This window comes from Taudactylus pleione, unplaced genomic scaffold, assembly GCF_031769625.1.
Source record: "Taudactylus pleione unplaced genomic scaffold, aTauple2 ptg000352l, whole genome shotgun sequence".
NCBI classification, from domain to species: Eukaryota; Metazoa; Chordata; class Amphibia; order Anura; family Myobatrachidae; genus Taudactylus; species Taudactylus pleione.
Window position 1 is genome coordinate 15450186 of NW_028284753.1, and position 20589 is coordinate 15470774.

Consider the following 20589-nt stretch of genomic DNA (forward strand, 5'->3'; position numbering starts at 1 on the left):
TACTTGTAGTAAGGACATGCATGTAGATATAATTTACTGAATATTTTTCATCAGGTATTGTCCCCAACGACGGCCAGTACCCCAATGCTCATGGTTGTCGCACTGAGCTCTTGTGCACTGGTCCTATGTGTAGATATGCAGTAGATCTGCCTATTCTCCTAAAAGTCATGGCTGGAAAGAATGTGGAGAAGTAAGTGAGTGGGACACATACTGTTGTGGTTTCTATGAAGGTTTAAATGTTTCAAAGCGAAATGTATGAAAACTGCAGCACATGTGAAAAGCTCTAGAACCCTTGATCTATCACTGGTGCATAGATAGTGGTGAGAAAAGGTGTTGTAAACTACAAGTGCTTGAGTTATAGTTAAATACTGTAAGTTGAACTCCCATTCATAATTCCTTAGGGGACATAATCATGAATTATTAGTAGAAATAGTATAGGATTTTGGTAGTAATGAAGCCACTTAATTTAAAAACATTAACTTGTTAAATGGAATATCTTGTTATCAATCAATTTTAACATTAATAATTGATTTTTGCAAATTAAAATAGTCCAGAAAATAGTTCATATTTCATTTGTTTGCTAGTTAATTAGAACTCATGAGTCGGAGCCCCTTTGAAGTTTAAACAAGGAAAGAAATTATGTTTTGGAGTCACTGTGTTGAAGCCATATTGGGCCTGATTCAGACCCACTCGCGAGCGGCTGTCCGCTCGCAAGTGGGTCGATGGTCAGCGCATGCGCACAATGGAGGGAGCTCCGTCGTGCGCATGCGCGAGATGCGCCGAGCGAAGGACTTTCCTTCGCTCGGAGTGTCTCATCAAAGGGGGCGTGCTGTCGATGTTGACTGACAGCACGCCCCCTTTGGTGGGCGTGCCTGCCAGACGGAGGCGTTCCCAAGGGAACGCCTACCGTCTGAAGCCGGCCCCACTGACATCACTAGTGATGTCAGTGGGAGTGATTTTGCCTCTGATAGAGCCAAAATCACTCCTGGCCTTGCGGTTGAAAACCTCAACCGCAGGCTGTTGCTCGCAGTGGCGATGGTCGCGATGACCATCATCCTGCACGCTCGCATATGCTGTGGGTGGTAACCCACAGCTATACGAGCGTCCAGGAGGACGCTTCATATTAATGGAGGTGGGCCCTGATTCAGAGCGTCCGGCTCTGAATCAGGGCCATTGTCACCAAGTTTGGCCCTGCATGGTTTCTCATATTGCTACCAGTAAGAGTGACTGGCGTACATCACCTACTGTCTATAAGGAATAGACACACCATGAGTGGTAAAGGATAAAAATCAGAACACCAACCGGTGCTTCAGAATGTTTTAATCAGCCTCTTAATATCGTGGTTCAGCCCTTAGAACCAAAAGTAAAAGCTAAGATATGGATGACAAGAAATGGCTCTAAAGTCAGTGCCATTTCGTATCAGCCATATACTTATCTTAACACATTATAAGTAGTGCTATGATAGATTCTCTGCTGGACTCCTGAGTGCTCTATCTCAATTCATGTGTATAGGTTCTTGGTCCTGTCTAAAATCTGACTATTGGGTAGATGTACTAAACCTTGGAGAGATATAAAGTACCATCCAATCAGCTCCTGTTATTTTTCAAACACAGCCTGTAAAATAACAGAAGCTGATTGGATGGCACTTTCTCTCTCTCCAAGGCTCAGTGCATCTCCCCCTTTGTCTGCTAGCTGGCTTCCTGCTTGGCTGTGAATGTGGATCTCCCTTACAGACTCTGTATAGTCTGATTGCTACTGACCCAGTCCTGACTTTTAAGTTGCTTATTTTATTCTATCTTGCATTCTGTTTCTCTTATTGATACATACCCCTGAATAAAGTCCTTGAAGCATAGAGACTTTGCATTTCAGAAAATGTAAGAAAAATGTTTCTTTATAACCCACTTTAGGCAATTTTGGTGGTGGCTTGATATAGATTTTTTTTTTTCAAGCGAGTTAATATAATAACATTGATTACCTATGGATTCAAAATGGAGAAAAATCAGTTCTAAAGGGGACAAACCTAGTTTACATTTAAGAAGGTGTATTCACAAGGCCAGAATGAAATATTATTGAGAAGTAAATTAGACATTTTGAAAGATGACTTAAGGTGCGTACACACATAACGATTTTTTGAACGATTGGTCGTTAACAATCTCGTTATTGTTCAATCGTTAAAAATCGTCCAGTTTCAGGGGCAAAACGATGAACGATAACTACCAATGCACGCTCCCGTTTGTAGTTGGTAGTTATCGTTCATCGCCCATTCTGACTGTCCTACATGACGATTTCAGCTAAGCACAGCCATCTTCGTTGATGAAATCGTTGTGAAAATCGTTCATTTCATTACATAAATTCGTTCTAATTTTCAAGGGAAAATCTGAAGGGAAATTGTTAACGAAAATGGTTAACTACACAAATCGTTACGTGTGTACGCGCCTTTAGAACAAGAATGAATGTTACAGCTTTTAGTGAAAAATAGGTGTTTATAGAATAGAACTGGAACCCAAAACATTGTGTCAAAGTAAATACAACAAAAGTACAGATGGAGCATATATCATTGAGATTATCAACATGACGAAGCAAGCGCACAATTCACCACTAACCAAACACTGCACTGCCATACGTACGTCAGGATTCTGGAATCTTGTTGGCTCGGGTTGGGAACCTTAGGGATGGCCTCCTTTTGAGGAGGGTCGGTGACGCTGGGCGGTTTTAGAAGACTCCTCCTCATGCAGACCTGCTACTACTGTGTGGATTAGAAGGAATGCTGAGCAGAGAGGAGTAGCTGACTAGGAGGCCTTTATACAGGTGTCTGAACAGGCTAATGGGTCTATTTACTTAGCCTTGGATGGAGATACAGTGAACAGAGGTAAAGACCCAACCAATCAGCTTCTAACTGCCTTGTCAAAGGTTGTGTTTGAAAAATGACAGTTAGGAGCTAATTGGTTGGGATTTTATCTCTGTTCACTTTATCTCCATCCGAGGCTTAGTAAATAGACCCCTAAGGTGGGTATCTGGCAGCAGGGGCGACCTGGTAGGCTGAAGCTGCTAGCTGATGGCAGCAGCCCTAGCGGACTGAGGCAGATAGCTGTAGACAGGTAGCACCTTTGCAGACTGAAGCAGACAACTGGAGACCCATGGCACCCATGCAGACAAAAGTGGACAGCTGTATACAGATGGCGCCTTTGCAGTCTGAAATGGACAAGTGGTGACAGATGGCACCTGTGCAGACTGGATCAGACATCTGGAGACAGACACTGGAACTTTGGCAAACTGAGCCAGGAGCCAGGAAGACAGTCTATGGGTAAAGATGTTGTTTCTGCACTGGTTAGTAAGCAAGTCCAAGTTTAAGTAGAGAGCCCTAAGCGCCGATAGACTGAGCATCTGGATCTGGTTGGTTGGGGACTGTCAGGTGACACACACCAAGATTGCTGCGCGTATGCACTGCAGATGCGGAAAAAGCCATGAGGGAGACGCTGACTTAAGGAATGGCAGAGCGGCCACTCCTAACTCATCCGGGACAGTGCCGAATGGGGTAACAGGGACGAAGTCCTTAATGAGTGACAACATAATTAGTGCATGATGTCCAGAATTTCTGTTATCATGTCTTCTAATTTTGTCATTTATATTTAGAAGTACGTTTGGAAATGTAGTTATCTTTTTTTGTGTGTAAATACTGTACCTTACTAATACTCCTTTCTCTTTAATGCTTAAATCAAATTTACAAGTACATTATTAACAAATAATGTGTACATCTCTCAGAAGTTTCAATTTGGTGGTCATTTTCTAGGTTGTCTCTTGATCAGGAAGTCTCTTTTCGCAATCTGAAGTTCTTTTACATGGAGAATGATGGGGGATGTATGTTTGTGTCTCCTATGGATGAAGAATTGGTCCAAGCACAAAGGCGGGTAAGAAATGGGATTGGACAGTTTAAGCCAATACTAGTTTTCCCAGACTCCCATGGCTCATTACAAGTGTGACATTTTATTACATGTTGTGTTCTACTAACTCCTATTTCCAGTTCATGGTATATCTGTTCTAAACTGCAGCATTTCAGGACTTACTTTTGTGTTACATCTGTATCCCAGCAATAAATACAGGAAATAATGCTGAATAAACAAAATGCTTTGCATATGACGGGTGGCCAGATTATGCTGATCTTTCAACACCTCCCTGCAAAAGCAATAAACAATTTCCAAGTAAATTAACAAATCTGCATGGCCACAAAGAGGAATGTCTTGCCACGGTACAGCAACATCTTGGGTCTCCCTTCATAGAGGAGTAGGACCTAATTTGTGTGCTTCCATAGATCGCCAGCAGTTATACCAAAATTCATCATTACTTAGTGCACAGATGAACTTGTCTTTAACAGATTTCCACGCTGTCCATTTATTGTTTAACTAAAATAATATAAAAATAAAAAACAAATAAAAGAAAATAAAAGTAAGAATGTGGCATGCTTAAACTCTTTTTTTTCTAAACTAAATTTATTTTGCAGGTGGTCACACATTTGGAGACTGAGTTTGGAGTCAGCGTTGAACCCATCAGCATATACAACATGCGTTATTCTTTACAGATCTGGTCAGCTATGATGTCATTGGATGCGAGCAAAGAAGAGGTAAAGTGTTCTGCAAATGACAAAATATGTGCAGGTCTACACCAGTGGTCTATGTGCCAGGTTTATGTCAGGCACAGCTCTGATACACTTACAGCTTTTGATTTGAAAACAAAGTACCCATTTATTATTATATTTGAATATAATAAAATAAAAAAATTCTCTAATACAGCAGGTACAACTTTCCTTCCCATGGACGAAAACCCCCCCAAAATATAAAATACTAACACAAATTTATATCATACAGTGTCTGCACAAGCAATAAAGAAAGCACCTATCAGCTTCAGCTGTGAATTAGCCAATCAGAAGCGGTTAGCTAGTTCTGGTGATCGAGGGTATTTGCACCTGCCCTCAAGCACATGAAATTGATATGGAATATCTGTGTGGTTCTGCATCTGTTTGCAAGTACATGAACACACCCTTACTGTGCACTGCCAATGCTCCTTCTCTCCCCCGTCTTGTCTTAGCGGTCAAAAGCTGGAGTAAGTGTCACATTGAAGCGTATGGCCTGTTTCAGAACCAATTAGCATATTTTACACCACACAAATTGGCGTAAATAAAACTCTGCATCTACTCCATTTTGTTTATAATTTTTTCCGTATCTAGCTATGTGTTTAAACAGTATTTTTCAGCAGTATGGTTTATTTACAGTACTGATTATTGTCTCTCTTCCCTCAGAGCTTTACACATTTGATGTCTAATGGGAATCGTTGGTGGCCAAGTTTTGAACTTCTAAAATGGATGCTAGGTCTATCGCCACACACTATACCAGCAATAGGTGAGGTGTAATGCCAATATTGTATGTGTTACAGAGGAGTTTAGCATTGTAAAGATTTGTGCGAAGTGGTATTGATGTTGTATTGATGGTGTTTCTAAATAATAACTTTGGTAAGAGAAAGGTTAAAACAGATTTAGACATCTTATAGAAATGCATCATATACATTACCATTCAATTGATTTAGAACACCCCCACTTTTCCATTTTTTATTGAAATGTAAGTAATTAAATTCCATTGAATAACCTCCGTGGTACACAGGTAAGCGGGAAGCTGCTAGAGGTTTAAAAGAAAAGCTGAAAATAATGTAACTTTTAGAGTTGTATTTAAATAGTATTTTTTTAGGGAATAGGTATTGAGTTAAGGTGGGTACACACTGTACGATGGGTACTCACCGAGGGCCAACATATCGGGCGGTCCCTACACACGGGGCGATCCGGTGCCCGACATGCTGCCCCCCCTCCCCTGCATGGGATCGTCAACCGCATCGCCTGATCTGTTTTACATGCAGAAAGATCAGGAGAAGCGACGGAAGACCCCACGAGAGCGCGCAATATACGATATCGTGCATACACACAGAACGATATTGCTGTTTTATCGTTCCAATGCGTGGGATCGTGTGCAATGTTATTCTGTTACTAAGAATGTATCTGGGTATGTATCCATATCTAATTGTTTCACACTTACATGAACACGCCCTTAGCATGCTAAGCTTAAGCTTGCCCACCCCCCTTTCCACCTCTATGGGCCAACAATAAGCCAAAATCTAGGTCTGGACATATTCAATTTTACAAAAAAAAAAAGACTAAAAGAATGTCACTATTGTAAATTTATTGTGTCTACAAAAGTTCTATATATTGTGAAAGAAGTATTGTGGAATCTATTGGATGAGCATACTGTGAGTCCCTGCAAGGAAAGGTGTCTCTCCAATGTGTTTGGCTCAAGAAACAACAGGTTTAAGGATCCCTAAAGTGAACAGAGAATAGTGGGTGGGCCTTCAGTGCTTTGGGGGAGTTCTGGTGTTTGGGCCTCCAGATCACGTAATTGTTTGATTTGTAAGCTACAAATGTGAGGCATGAATGAAATGGTGTGCGTCTTACTGCCTGTGAGGGAAGTCATTTGAATAATCTTAGCTGCAGGCTAAGGGCCTGGTTCTGAGTTGCTTGCAAGTTGGAATGCGCATGGATCTTGTAGATGTTAGCATACTGCACATACGCCAAGGAAACAAATTGATTATTGAACATGCACCGGATCAGGTATAAGTGCACGGCCAGAGGGCCTGATTCAGAGATATATATGCTAACTCGATGGTTAGCGTACATCTCCGATGTTTGTGGGTGTGCATGTGCAGAACGGGTCCTGTGAGCTTAGCCACAGCATGATTTACATGATACAGGGCTTGGGAGGCAGAGCGGGGTGGCGACTGGAACCATTCCCCAAACCGGGGTGTGCCGAGCCCAGGGTCTGCGTCGGCAGACACAGGCTTCCTACACCAGGCTGTCCATATTTGTCGGCCAGGCTGAGTAAGTCACAGCTTACGTAGCCTGGCAGGCAGCTAAAGCAGCATCCGAGGCAGCGTCTACATACTCTGCACACAGATCGCAGATGCACAGACACACGGACAGTCTATTTCCTACAGACACCTCCTGCTGCATTTACATTTATTTGGACGGTATTGCACAGCCGCTTTCCTTGCGGTCGTGCAATACCGACCATCTTTGAATCAGGTCCAGAGTTATACACAGGAAAAGAAAATGCAGATGCACTATGCGATCATTACTGTTCAAATTTAAATGTATATTGCAATTAAATATCATATCAGAGGTAGTTAACATATCCTTGGCCAATGATGCGGGCCTGCTCACCAATGTCCAGGTCACCTCGTCGAGCAGTTCCCTAACACCCTGGGGTTCACGTCTAGGGCACGTCCTGAAGAGGCCCAGCCAGAACAGCTCAGGGGGGCCCACGCCCAAACACTCACCCCAAATTAACACACTTCATAAATATAGATAGTACTTACTTTGAATTATGCCTGTTACAAAGTGCAGTCAATTGCTAGTTCCCTGCTTAAAAACATATAGAGGGAGGTGGGGGAGGGGTGCCAATCCAGACGGAAGTAATCTCAGACTTCAGATGTGTGTATGGATACACATAACAGAGTATGGGGAGTGGCTCTAGACTGCAGACACTAATAGTAATAAATGGTGCCATAATGCTGAGATATTGAAGTACTATACACAGGAAAAGAAAATGCAGATACACTATGCGATCATAAATGTTCAAATCTAAATGTATATTGTAATTAAATATATCAGAGGTTGTTAGCATATCGTTGGCCAGTGATACGGGCCTGGACACCTTGTCGAGCAGGTCCCTAACACCCTGGGGTTCACATCTGGGGCGCAGGTCTAGAGTTATCTAGTGCATACTGCTCGATTCACCTGTTGATGGAGCACACTTTCCTTGAAATATGCGGTGACCATGATAGCGCACAGCACACTTCTGTCTCATGGGAGTCTGTATGTAGGCTTCCGTGCTTGATTGTAGAGTGCGAACAGATATTAGACACTTGTTTCAGATGGATCTTTTGCATCGAGCATGGGGGAAGGGGTGCAAGTTCAAATACTAATGATGCGGATGTAAAAAGAGTGGGCTAGATATGCTTCCACATGCAGGCACACAGAGTTTTAGTGTACACGAGTGGATTCTTGTATTAGTATAAAGAAGCAAGTAGTCTACCATGGCCAAAAGAACAGCGGCCGTCTCAGAATCAGGCTCTAATTGTGCCCAAACAGCCAGACTTTTGTCTCAACTAGTGGCTGCTTTATTACCATGTGCCACCATCTATCCCATGACTTCATCTGAGGACCTCATGAGACACATGTAACTGAGGATGAATAATCCTGCTTTACATATTGCTAAGAGCTGCTTTATTACTATGTGCCACCATCTATCCCATGACTTCATCTGAGGACCTCATGAGACTCATGTAACTGAGGATGAATAATCCGGCTTTACATATTGCTAAGAACTGCTTTATTACCATGTGTCACCATCTATCCCATGACTTCATCTGAGGACCTCATGAGACTCATGTAACTGAGGATGAATAATCCGGCTTTACATATTGCTAAGAACTGCTTTATTACCATGTGTCACCATCTATCCCATGACTTCATCTGAGGACCTCATGAGACACATGTAACTGAGGATGAATAATCCGGCTTTGCATATTGCTAAGAGCTGCTTTATTACTATGTGCCACCATCTATCCCATGACTTCATCTGAGGACCTCATGAGACACATGTAACTGAGGATGAATAATCCGGCTTTGCATATTGCTAAGAGCTGCTTTATTACTATATGCCACCATCTATCCCATGACTTCATCTGAGGACCTCATGAGACTCATGTAACTGAGGATGAATAATCCGGCTTTACATATTGCTAAGAGCTGCTTTCATCGTGTTTGTACAAGACATAAGTCATACAGTATATATAGTGGTCATATGAATGAATAAAGGCTTTTAACTATTGTTTTAACATTCAGGGATGGACAACATGCTGTAATTACTTTGTGTTTACTTTGATGCAGGTCTGGCACTCACTGAGAATTTAGCTAATCTAAATACTCAAGGAAATGCGAAAATGGTGCAGAAAGCTAAACACCTAAAAGACGAGCTAAATTCGTTACTTGGGAATGATGGAATTCTACTTTACCCTTCGCATCCCAAGATCGCCCCAAAACACCATGAACCTCTCGCGATGCCGTTCAATTTTGCATATACTGGTTAGTACATCATTGGTGCTAAAAATATTTTGAAATTTTAACTTTAATTAAATTGGAAAGTGGTAGAACCATGACAATTTAGGCGCCACTTTTCACAGTGGTATTGTACTAAACAAGTGGCATCTCAGCGATCAGCTATTATCTGCAGTGCACTTATCCCTGGTAAGGTTTCTGTGAGAAGGAGGATGGTGAACCCTGAAAAGAAAGGCCTTTTGTGCAGCTAAATAAAATATAACAGCCTATAGCTATGGTCATAGGATCTCTAATCATGGGTCCTGGTAATACAGGTAGGCATTACCAGGACCCATAACTTTAACGTAATCATATCATATCTCATTCCTTAAAAGCAATGTCTTTCATTGTTTAAAAACAGCGACTGAGCCTGTCCGGTTGCCACTAAATCAAGGTACACAAGCATGGGATTCCCCTGCTAAAGTGCAAACTAGTTCCAGGCAATCCACAAGCAATTTTCCTACTTGACATCCAATCACAAGCAGCTAACATGGGAACACTGAGTGTCGAAGGTTTGTCTGGGTCAATTCATGGTAATTATGTGCCGAGTTCTTCTAGAAAGAAGTCATTGCGGCATATTAGTTTTTTTGTTTTATTACATTTCCTCTTGACTTTATTGTAGTAGAAGATTTCTAATAGATAATGTTGTGTAATATATTGTTTTTTGTTAATCTATTTACTTATTATATAATAGTATAATAGGAAAGGGATGCCATTATACTTGAGTGGCAAAGTTATCACTTTTTTATTTTTACCATGACTCCATCATCCCCTGTGCAGAGGCTATAACACCTTGTGACCATCCTAGTCATGTCCTTGTTTCCATTGCTGGTTCATACGGATGACCAAAGGAGTTTGCCTGAAAGACATTACATCTGGTGGTAGAAACCGCTTTATGTATATAAAAAATAAGGGTAATGGAGACTGTATAAACCTACCTTAAGGACACAACACAAGGCATTTTACATGGCAGCGTGATATGACAGGTGTCCCTTTAATGTGCCACATCTCTATTTATCTGTATGCAAATACATTTGTAAAATGTGATATTGTGGAAAAATCATAGAAGTGTTTGGGTACAGATAGTGGGTGTGATGATCAGTAGGAGATAAAGAATAACTAGCTGTGGCTGAAGGCAAACTATGTGGAAGCATTGGGGTTGGGAGCATCTAGAGACCAGCATAAAAGAGAGAATATCCTATTTAGTAATAAATACCACCCTAGTGTCCACCATATGATACAGGGAGCATATTTGTGATTGCCATAAAATAAAGGGTAATCACTTGGCAAATGCCCTGGATGAAATTACTGAGAGGTAAATTTGCTAAGAATCATGTCTGGTCGAGATGTCAATCACGGGTGTGTTTGGCCATTTTTACCACTCGCAAATTTACTAAAGGCAAACTCGGGTGAGAAATCATGAAACTCTCTGCAAAACACGGATGAAAACACAAATAGAAATAAATACACCTTCGGCCAAACTCACAGGTACTTTCCATAGACAGGAATACAACACAGGAATTTACCAAGAATTGTGATTATAATCATGGGTGTAATTTTAGCAAACTCTGTCCAAAATAGAAGTTTTAAATAGACTACCAACTGAGCTGTGTGTTTAGCAGAAACATACACAGATCAGTGTGATCCGTGTATGTTTCTGCCTGTAACTAAACAAAAACGGTAAAAATTTTTAAAAATGACTTAGGGTTTCCCCCCAAAGGCATAACCAGCCCCGGACTCTGGGAGCCAGTCCTGGTTCTAAAAATATGGGGGACTAAATGTGTAGTGGTTATGACCCAGCACTGGGCTCTGTGGGCCGGTCCTGGTTTTAAAAATACGGGGGGGGGGGAAATTGCTTGAGGTTCCCGTATTTTTAAAACCAGTACCGGGCTCAAACTAGCCGAAGTGTAATGCCACAGCCAGGGGACCCTTTCACCGGGATAGGCCGGCCAAAGCATGAACACCTCAAACTAATCAGCCCTGGCCAGGGCCCCCAATAAATGGGTTTCCCCTCTTCTGGGCACCCCAGGCCTAGGCTGAAGCCCAGAGCTCTTCCCTGCACCACTGGCCGGTGGGTGCAGTGGTAATAGTGGTAACAATAAATTGCTACTATTGTTTTTTTACAATGGGACTACAGGTACTCCCACTGTAAAAAAAAAAAAGACATAACACACACATCTATTACACCCAAACGCACACATACATACTCACCTTGTCCCCGGTAATCGGTCCCCTTCTCCAGTAGTAATCCCCGATTATCCCTTAAAAAAAAATACTCCTGGCACAGGTTGGTCCTCTTCTCCAGTAGAGTCCAGGGCATACACAAATAACAAACCGACTTACCCCAGACCACGGACAGCGAAGAGATGTATGTGTTTCCAAAGGGCAGGCACGCTGGCACCTGTAGTCACGCTGTAAAAAACAATAGAAGCCATTTATTCTTATCACTATTACCCCTGCACCCACCGACCAGGGGTGCAGGAAAGAGCCTTGGGCTTCAACCCAGGCCTGGGGTTCTCAGGAGAGGGGGGACCCCTTTATTGGGGGTCACCACCTCCCCTGGGATCCCCGGCCTGGGCTGACTAGTTTGGGGTATTAACGCTTTGGCCGGGGTGACCCGGTGAAAGGGTACCCTGGCTGTAGCATTACACTCCAACTAGTTTCAGACCATTGCTTGTTTTAAAAATGCAGGGAACCTCACACAATTATTTCCCCGTATTTTTAAAACCAGGACTGGCTCGCAGAGCCCATTGCTAGTTCATACGGGGGACCAATATACATTTTGTGCCCCGCATTTTTATAACCAGGACTGGCTCACGGAGCCCAAGGCTGGTTATGCTTTTGGGGGCAGGAACCCCACGCCATTTATAAAAAAAAAAAAAATTAAACTGAATACACACATGCAGCCTGCACGTATCTCACTGATATGTGCAGGCTTCATGTTCGGTGTGTTTGGCTGCGGTCACATACAGGGAACTCAGGGAGAAACACGATCACATACAACATCGAAAAACACGATTCAGCAAAACACGATTCTTGGTAAATTTGAGTGTTTTCAGCTGTCAAAAGTCTCCCGTGTTTCAACAAAGCTGTGAGTGTTTCAACGCAGTCCACGATTCTTAGTAAATTTACCCCTTAAAGTCTGATTTAAAGACACAGGATATATCAATTCACAATGGCAGTTGTGAGTTATGACAGAGTCCTGCCATGTTTTTCTCTTTGGGTGCCAGACGTTAAACATTATGAGCCAAAAAAATGTACGGAGTGCTACCACCATTACAACGTATACAAACCTTTACAAAATTAATAAATGGGAACTAAAATGTTCTCTGTTGTGCCTTATTTGTAGCTAGTTTGCTTAGGGTAGGTTGTAGTAATTTGTAATCTGCAGACAAAGACATGCTTCAGATATTTGAGCAGGAATAACTGGTTACTCACCAGAGGACCAGGCTTGATTAGGTATGCAGGCCATGCTCTGGTTCTTTGGTTTGTAGAGGATATAGCATACCAAAAAAGTATTCTCTGTGAGAGAAGGAGGTGGAAGAGTAGGAGCATGCCTAGTAGTTGGAGGAACTGACCCCACGAGTGCCACTCAAGACTAGTGCCAAAGGTTGCCTGCCCCTGAGTTGCTACATATGGAACACTGTGGAGCAAAAGGTGGATTGGGATATTAAAGTGACAATGGGAAAAAATTCTGAAAGTGTCCTCACTTATGTGGGACCAGTTCAGTTGTAGGCAGGGCCAACAGAAAAGCAGGAGTGGTTAGACCACTTATCCCTAGCCAAATCAATTATAGGTGCGCCCAATGCAGCACGCAGTGGTACGTGGAGTCACAACAACTGCAAGTTTTTTAGGGACTTATATATAATGCATGTAACATTCCAAAACCAAATATACAATACAGAGAGCATCTTAGTGACCACTATACAATACATAGAGCATACAGGTGACTTCCATACAATACAGAGAACACCCAAGTGACAACATACAATCCAAACACCATAAGTGACCGCCACAGAATACAGAACGGATTGTAATCACTATAACATACAGAGTGTCCTAGTGAGGAATATTCAATAGTAATGCCAACTAATCGATCATTATACATTATAGAGAGCATCCTCATGACTGCTATACAATACAGAGAGCATCCTGCTGAGCAACATAAAATATACAGAACATCCTAGTAACCAATACACAAATAAGGACCATTCTAGTATACAACATACCATACAGGGAGCATCCTTCTGACTGCAATACAATATAGAGAGCATTCTAGAGACATACAATGCAGAGCGCAGCCTTTTGACCAGCATACAACACAGAGAGCATCCCAGTGACCACCATACAATACAGAGAACCAGTGACTGATATACCACGCAGTAAACATCAAAGTGGCCGCCATACAATAGTGTTCATTCTAGGTGCAGGGTGCTGATCAGTGAGGAGGGCATATTTTAATGTTGAAGGGCAAAATATTAGACGTGATGTATTGTAACAGCTACAGCAGCTGTAGCGATACATCATGTCTAAAATTCAAATATGCCCTCATCCAGGGACGGACTGGTGCTGCTCAGCAGCCCTGGCAGTCCCCATAATACACCGTAGGTGCGTGCATGTAAAAGGGGCATGGCCTCACCACAAAGTGGGCATGTCCACACCTTACGGGGGCATGCCGCGAATCACTGGGTTGTGGTGCAAATATCTAGTTAAAATTAGGAGAGGGATATATGTGTTAAAAGACAAAGGTAAGTAAGGTGGGGAGACAGAGACAAAGATAGAGGTCACATGGGAAGCCAATTTATTAAAACATAATGATTTGATATTATTCAGGCGCTGTTGAAGTCTATATAATATAGCTATGCTAGATTTTTTCCTTTAGCAGTTGTAAACACATTAGTATGCCTGTGGTCGCATACTGAGAATTAGTAAATTACCATAAGGAAACTTACACCTAATTATAAACAAAGTTAAAATGTTGTGCTAATAGATATTTAACTTATGATATATTTGTCGGATTCCGGACTGTAGCTAGACAGTAATATGATAGACAATGTCTAGATAGACACCAGATATTAGAAGTCAATAGGTCAACAGGGACAAAAGGTCGACACTAAATGTCTACATGTAATAATGCCGACATGTACAAATGGTCGACAGGGTCACAATGTTGACACAAAAATGGTCTACACATGAATTTTTTTGTTTGTTTTTTAGGGTTAGGCACTTACTGGAGGGTTGGGGTTAGGCACTTACCCCGACGGTTAGGGTTAGGCACCAGGAGGGAGGGTTAGGCTCTTACTGGAGGGTTAGGGTTAGGCACTAGAAGGGACGGTTAGGGTCAGGCACCTACCCCAACGGATAAGGGTTAGGCACCAAGGGGAGGGTTAGGGTGAAGATTAGGTCTAAAAAATAACAACAAATGTGTCGACCATTTTCATGTTGACCATTTGTACCTGTCTAACATCTGGTGTCTACCTAGATATTGTCTATCTACTTACTGTCTATCTCTTATACCACACCAATATTTGTCTTGTCTGAAAAAGGATATTGGACACGCATGTATGTAAAGGATAATTATATAAATCTGGTTTATTCCAAACAGCTGTAATCGATTGCACTTAAAAAACTATACAATATTAGTGTTCATTCTAGCACCTTGCACCTGCACCACCTGTGCAGTTCCTCTTTTTTACCTGGGGTGTTGCTTTCTGCTCTGGTGCTTCTAGCACACTTTGGTCTGTATCTCAGCAGTTTGTTGCATTATCTGTGTGTGCTAGAAGCACCAGAGCAGTGAGCGACACCCCAGACAGGAGAGCGGTACTGCATGTGTTGTGACAAGTGCAGGGTTGAATGAACACTAAATTTATTATTATTATTATTATTATTATTATTATTATTATTAAAAGTGGGAATCGGAACTCAATATATCTTCCTAACTTATGCAACATTTGTAGGATCAGATATTTAAGTTGACCTTTAGACCGCAATATTAAAAATATATATTTAGATCTGTGATGGAGTCTTTACCAGATTGTCCAGTGTTTTCTTAATATGCTATCTTTTAGCATAACACTTAACTTTGTTCATCATTTATTAAAACAATATCATGTTAATAATGTATGTATTGTTGCTGACAGATGTACAAACATGGCAGCTTTTATGTAACATGTTAGGTTAATGATTTCATAATGTACCAACTTAACCCCTGTAGCAGATTAATGTACATACCACTTAATATCTGGAATACTAAAGAAGTATGGTACATAGTCAAGGTTATCCTATTTATTCAGTTTTCTTAAAATTGCATACGGTCTCTACATTAATACAAGGGCAACAATCAGACATTTTCTTGCATTGTTTAACTTGCTCTACAGAGCTAAAAGCTGATTGGTTGCTGTGGTTTCATTGTAGAGTTGCACCTTTAGGCAGTAGCAATAAATAACTTTCATTGTCTAAACGGATTTGTTAATAAGCTCCTGTTAATTGGTCATATGCACATTACTGCTATATTATTGTAGACATAAGAATAAGTGTATTGGAAATAACTCTCACTTTTTTTTCCCCCAGCTATATTTAATGTTTTAGGACTTCCGGTCACTCAGTGCCCATTGGGACTTTCTCAGGCTGGACTGCCCTTGGGAATACAAATAATATCCTCTCAGTATAATGACCATCTAACTTTGGCCCTTGCTCAGCACCTAGAAAAGGCTCTAGGAGGATGGAAACCACCAGGAATTGCCTGATGCCTCTGCCATGACCGTACAGATGCAATCTTCGATAAAGAACATTTGAATGTTGCAGTACTATGTAGGCATTGTAATTCACACATCAGAAATGACTCCTTTTCTTTTATACTCTGAGTCAGGAAAGGAATTTAAACTAATTTAATTTGCTTGTGTTCTATAAATTCTATTAATACAAATAACACACTTTCATTGGTACTGCTATCCTTAGGAAAAACTGTGAGACACCTTGACATTGAAACAACTGTAACTTTAGGCCTGAAATAGCCGTACACGTCTGGTGATGTGCAAAGTTATAAACATGGGGGGATTCCTGTTTTTCATGGTTTGTAATGCAGTGATACAGAGGATAGGAACAAGAATCATGGCGGCTGATCAAAACTGAGACTTTATTTTGTTTCCATTTTCATGGCTGATCTTTCCATCATGCTGTATACGACAAAGTTGTTATAAGGCATCCTATTTAAGTAATAAATACAATACTTAAACTAGGAAGAAAAACACCGTATTACTTGTGTCTGTTTCTTCCATCAGTCCATATATATTCTCTTTTGTTAATATGACACCACAAAGTGACCATAGTGCAGTACAGGGAGACTTATAATAAAGCAAACAAACCATACAATATGACCAAACAGACTGTACATATGGAAACAGCAGTGAGATTTCTATACAACTGAGTGACCGATAATAATAGTAGCATTCAATGACCCAGTGCTCTGGGAGAGGCAAACAGAAAGGTTTAGAGTTGCTGACTGTGATTAGTAGTGCTCTGGAGAAAGATTAGTGCAGAGTGAAAACCAAAAGGATGGAGGGCCCTGCTCGTGACAGCCTACAGTCTAGGGTAGTGGAGGTAAAACTAGGTGGTGAAGTGGGAAGAGATAAAAAGGTTTATTTGAAAAGCTCCAGACGGTTTTGACCACAGGATTTAAAAGAGCAATAATAGTAAATGCAAAACACTCCTGGTTTTGCATTTACTATTACAGGTGTATTGCCATTTTAAATCCTGCAGTCAGACACCTGCTGCTTAGTAAATTAAAAGTAAAAAACAGAACCTATTTTTAGCAATAACTCTAAAATGCACCGGTGAAAAATAGATACAATTCTGTACAACTGTTTAAGGTTAAGGATTGAAATTTAGGTGAGGTGAGGGGAGACTGACAATTTATACAACTTCAAACCTTTGCAAAGAAAGGGATATGAGAATGGAAATGTAATAGCCTGCGAGATGCAGGCGTTGTCAAGATCCCGGCAAGTCTTCCTGTTTTTTTTAAAGTGACAATAAATTATAAGGCAAACACCAACCTGGTTTTGAATTTTAAATGATGACCGCTGTAAAAAAAATACGGGCAGACTCGCACAAAATTATGCCAATGCCTGCATCTTGTACGCTATTATAATTCTGCCTAGGAGTCGGCTAATGCACAACAGTATATTGGTGATGCTAGGAGCAAAGTTATGGAAGATAATATATAGTCATTTGGCATCGAATTCTGGGCCTGATTCAGACCCGGTCGCAAGCGCTGAGCACGGGCACTCCGTCGATCCGGGTCTCGTAACAAAGGGGGCGAGCTGTCGATGTTGAGTGACAGCTCGCCCCCTTTGGTGGGCGGGCCGGGGGGTGGCTGCCCAAATGGAGGCGTTCCCATGTGAATGCCTGCCCTTTGGGGGTGGCCCCACTGACATCACGAGTGATGTCAGTGGAGAGATTCTGGCTCTGTTAGAGCCGAAATCTCTCTGGGACTTGCGGCCACGAGACCCTACCAGAAAGGGTCTCGTTGCAAGCCCGATGGTCGCGATGGTCTTGACCATCGCGACCATTAACCTGGCCGCTCGCTATAGCTGTGGGTGGTCACCCACAGCTATGCGAGTGGCCAGGAGGCCGCACACACACACAAAAAAAAAAAAATCGCCCTGATTCAGAGCGAGCGCTCTTTCAGAGCGTCCGGCTCTGAATCAGGGCCTCTGTCCAAAGACACACACACATTGCCAAGCCTTGCATTTGCTTATTTCCTACGCAGGATAAGAACAGGTGTCTTCTGTGACCCTTTGGCTTATCTATGTCCCGTGCTCTCTGACTGACTTCCACCTTACCTACTGTTGTGTATAAGAACATGCTGTATTACAGTACAATCTCCCCAATGAACGGAGCCACAGAATGAACCTCATATTTATTGCTTAAGGGATATTTGTATAAATTAACAGACGTGCTTAGAAGAGAAAACTTGGATTGGAAGTGAACTAAAAGACTAGGGTCTCCTTGTTTGGGAAAGAAGTAGAGTGTTGCATAATCTTACAGAAAATGGTTGAAATATTTAATATTTTCTCTTAATTGTATTACCATTGTGCATGCTAACACATACATTTATATATTAAATTTTCCACCGTTACTCCCAGATTGTGTAACCCTCAGCCTCTTTGCTCTACTCTTTTTAGTACAGTGAAAAGCACAAATTCTCTCTGACCATCATCCCTTTTAAGGAGTTTCAGCAATTCCTGATGTTCTCCATATGATACATATAGAAAAAACACATAATACAAAAATAGATTCCTTAATGATAATATATACGATGTAATTTATCAAGTTGCAATCCTATATGAAAGGTGTGGATCTCTCAAATGAACGTATATTATGCATGCGTACCCCAACTCACATAATGTTGTGTGGGGGTGTTCTTGTCTAGATATCCTTGTTATTCCACCCTTTAATTGCCCAACAGGATCACTTGTAGTGGGTGAAAAGAGATAGCTGGAGAGAAAAGAATGGCATACCCTACTCACATTCGGTGTACGTTGCTGCTGCCCATAAAGGTGTCTGTGTATTTCGGTGTTCCTTTAATTACTCCTCATACATGGTTCATCCTCATAACAAAGGAGAAGAGTGGTATGTATGGCCAGTATAACATTTAATAAACACAAAAAACAAACTTTAACACAGTAAAAAATTACAAATAATAAAAAAGGAAGGTGATAACCTTATGTATAAGAATCAGTGGAGTCCGGAATCCACTGCCCCATTCAGAAAAGGTATCTATCAATAATGTCCAAGAGGTTCCCTGTCACCAACTCGTTTCGACCTGTCTCTGCAGGTCTTTTTCAAGGTATAGGGAACAGTTCACATAGTTTAATTTTTAATCAATCACATAGGGTATTTAAGGTGCAACTATGTGAACTGTGCAGGTTGAATGTAGTGACTAGGTGCAGTGAGTATGTGACTTTTGCTAGTGCTGACAGTAAGTAGAAATAAAGCACAGACAGTCAGTCTATACCTATCCCTTTACTTCTCCTACGGCCCTGGCAGGTGTGTGGGGGAAGGGCTTTTCTCGGACCACACTTATGTAAATTCATGTATTTGTGAGGTCAGTCACATACAGTTGCGTGCTACATGGTACCATATCTGTGGACCTGTGTGCTGCATGCTTGTGGGTGCGACAGGAGTAAATGACTGAACTTCTCTATTGTGTTGATATATATATATATATTTTTTATCATGTCTGACGAAGTTGAGCGCTCTGTGGCTCCCACTCTGTTCTCCTGCAGACGCTGGTCGCAGGTGTTAATCAGGAGGATTTATAACAGGATGGGCTGTGTGTGCGGTGCCAGCAGTTACCTGGTCCCTCTAACCCCCAATTTCGGGACAGGACCCTGCTTGGGCAGTGTTATCTCAAGTGCTGGCTTCCATCGCGGACCTTCTGGCGGTCCCGAATGTCCTCCCCCCTAGGGGATTACCCCAACCAGCAATCCCCCCTTCTCAGGGTATACCGCATCTGTTGCAGGCTCCCCCTTGGCCTCAAGCTGTTAGTCCTTAATCAGGGTTACCTACAGTGCATCCGGAAAGTATTCACAGCACATCACTTTTTCCACATTTTGTTATGTTACAGCCTTATTCCAAAATGGAATAAAATAATTTTTCTCCTCAGTATTTTACACACAATACTCCATAATGACAACGTGTAAAAAGTTTTTTTGAGATTTTTGCTAATTTAATTAAAAAAAAAAAAACTTAAGAAATCACATGTACATAAGTATTCACAGCCTTTGCTCAATACTTTGCTGATGCACTTTTGGCAGCAATTACAGCCTCAAGTCTTTTTGAATGTGATGCCACAAGCTTGGCACACCTATCTTTGGCCAGTTTCGCCCATACCTCTTTGCAGCACCTCTCCAGCGCCATCAGGTTGGATTGGAAGGGTCGGTGCACAGCCATTTTCAGATCTCTCCAGAGATGTTCAATTGGACTCAAGTCTGGGCTCTGGCTGGGCAACTCATTCACAGAGTTATCCTGAAGCCACTCCTTTGATATCTTGGCTGTGTGCTTAGGGTCGTTGTTCTGCTGAAAGATGAACCGTCGCCCCAGTCTGAGGTTGAGCGCTCTGGAGCAGGTTTTCATTCAGGATATCTCTGTACATTGCTGCATTCATCTTTCATATCCTGACTAGTCTCCCAGTTCCTGCCGCTGAAAAACACCCCCACAGCATGATGCTACCACCACCATGCTTCACTGTAGGGATGGTATTGGCCTGGTGATGAGCGGTGCCTGGTTTCCTCCAAACAGAACACCTGGCATTCACACCAAAGAGATCAATCTTTGTCTCTCATGGTCTGAGAGTCCTTCAGATGCATTTTGGCAAACTACAGGTGGGCTGCCAT

The 20589-nt window shown here is 41.8% G+C and overlaps 1 protein-coding gene across 1 annotated transcript in view; it reads left to right on the forward strand.

The window, feature by feature from the left end:
* Positions 1–16434, forward strand: part of FAAH2 (fatty acid amide hydrolase 2) — a 57978-nt gene extending 41544 nt beyond the window's left edge. The window contains exons 5-10 of the mRNA XM_088444292.1: positions 55–190; positions 3791–3908; positions 4499–4618; positions 5294–5393; positions 8987–9181; positions 15764–16434. Of these exons, the coding sequence (XP_088300418.1) occupies positions 55–190; positions 3791–3908; positions 4499–4618; positions 5294–5393; positions 8987–9181; positions 15764–15939 (845 nt within the window). The 3' untranslated portion in view covers positions 15940–16434. The remainder of the gene's footprint in view (positions 1–54; positions 191–3790; positions 3909–4498; positions 4619–5293; positions 5394–8986; positions 9182–15763) is intronic.
* The last annotated feature ends 4155 nt before the right edge of the window (positions 16435–20589 follow it).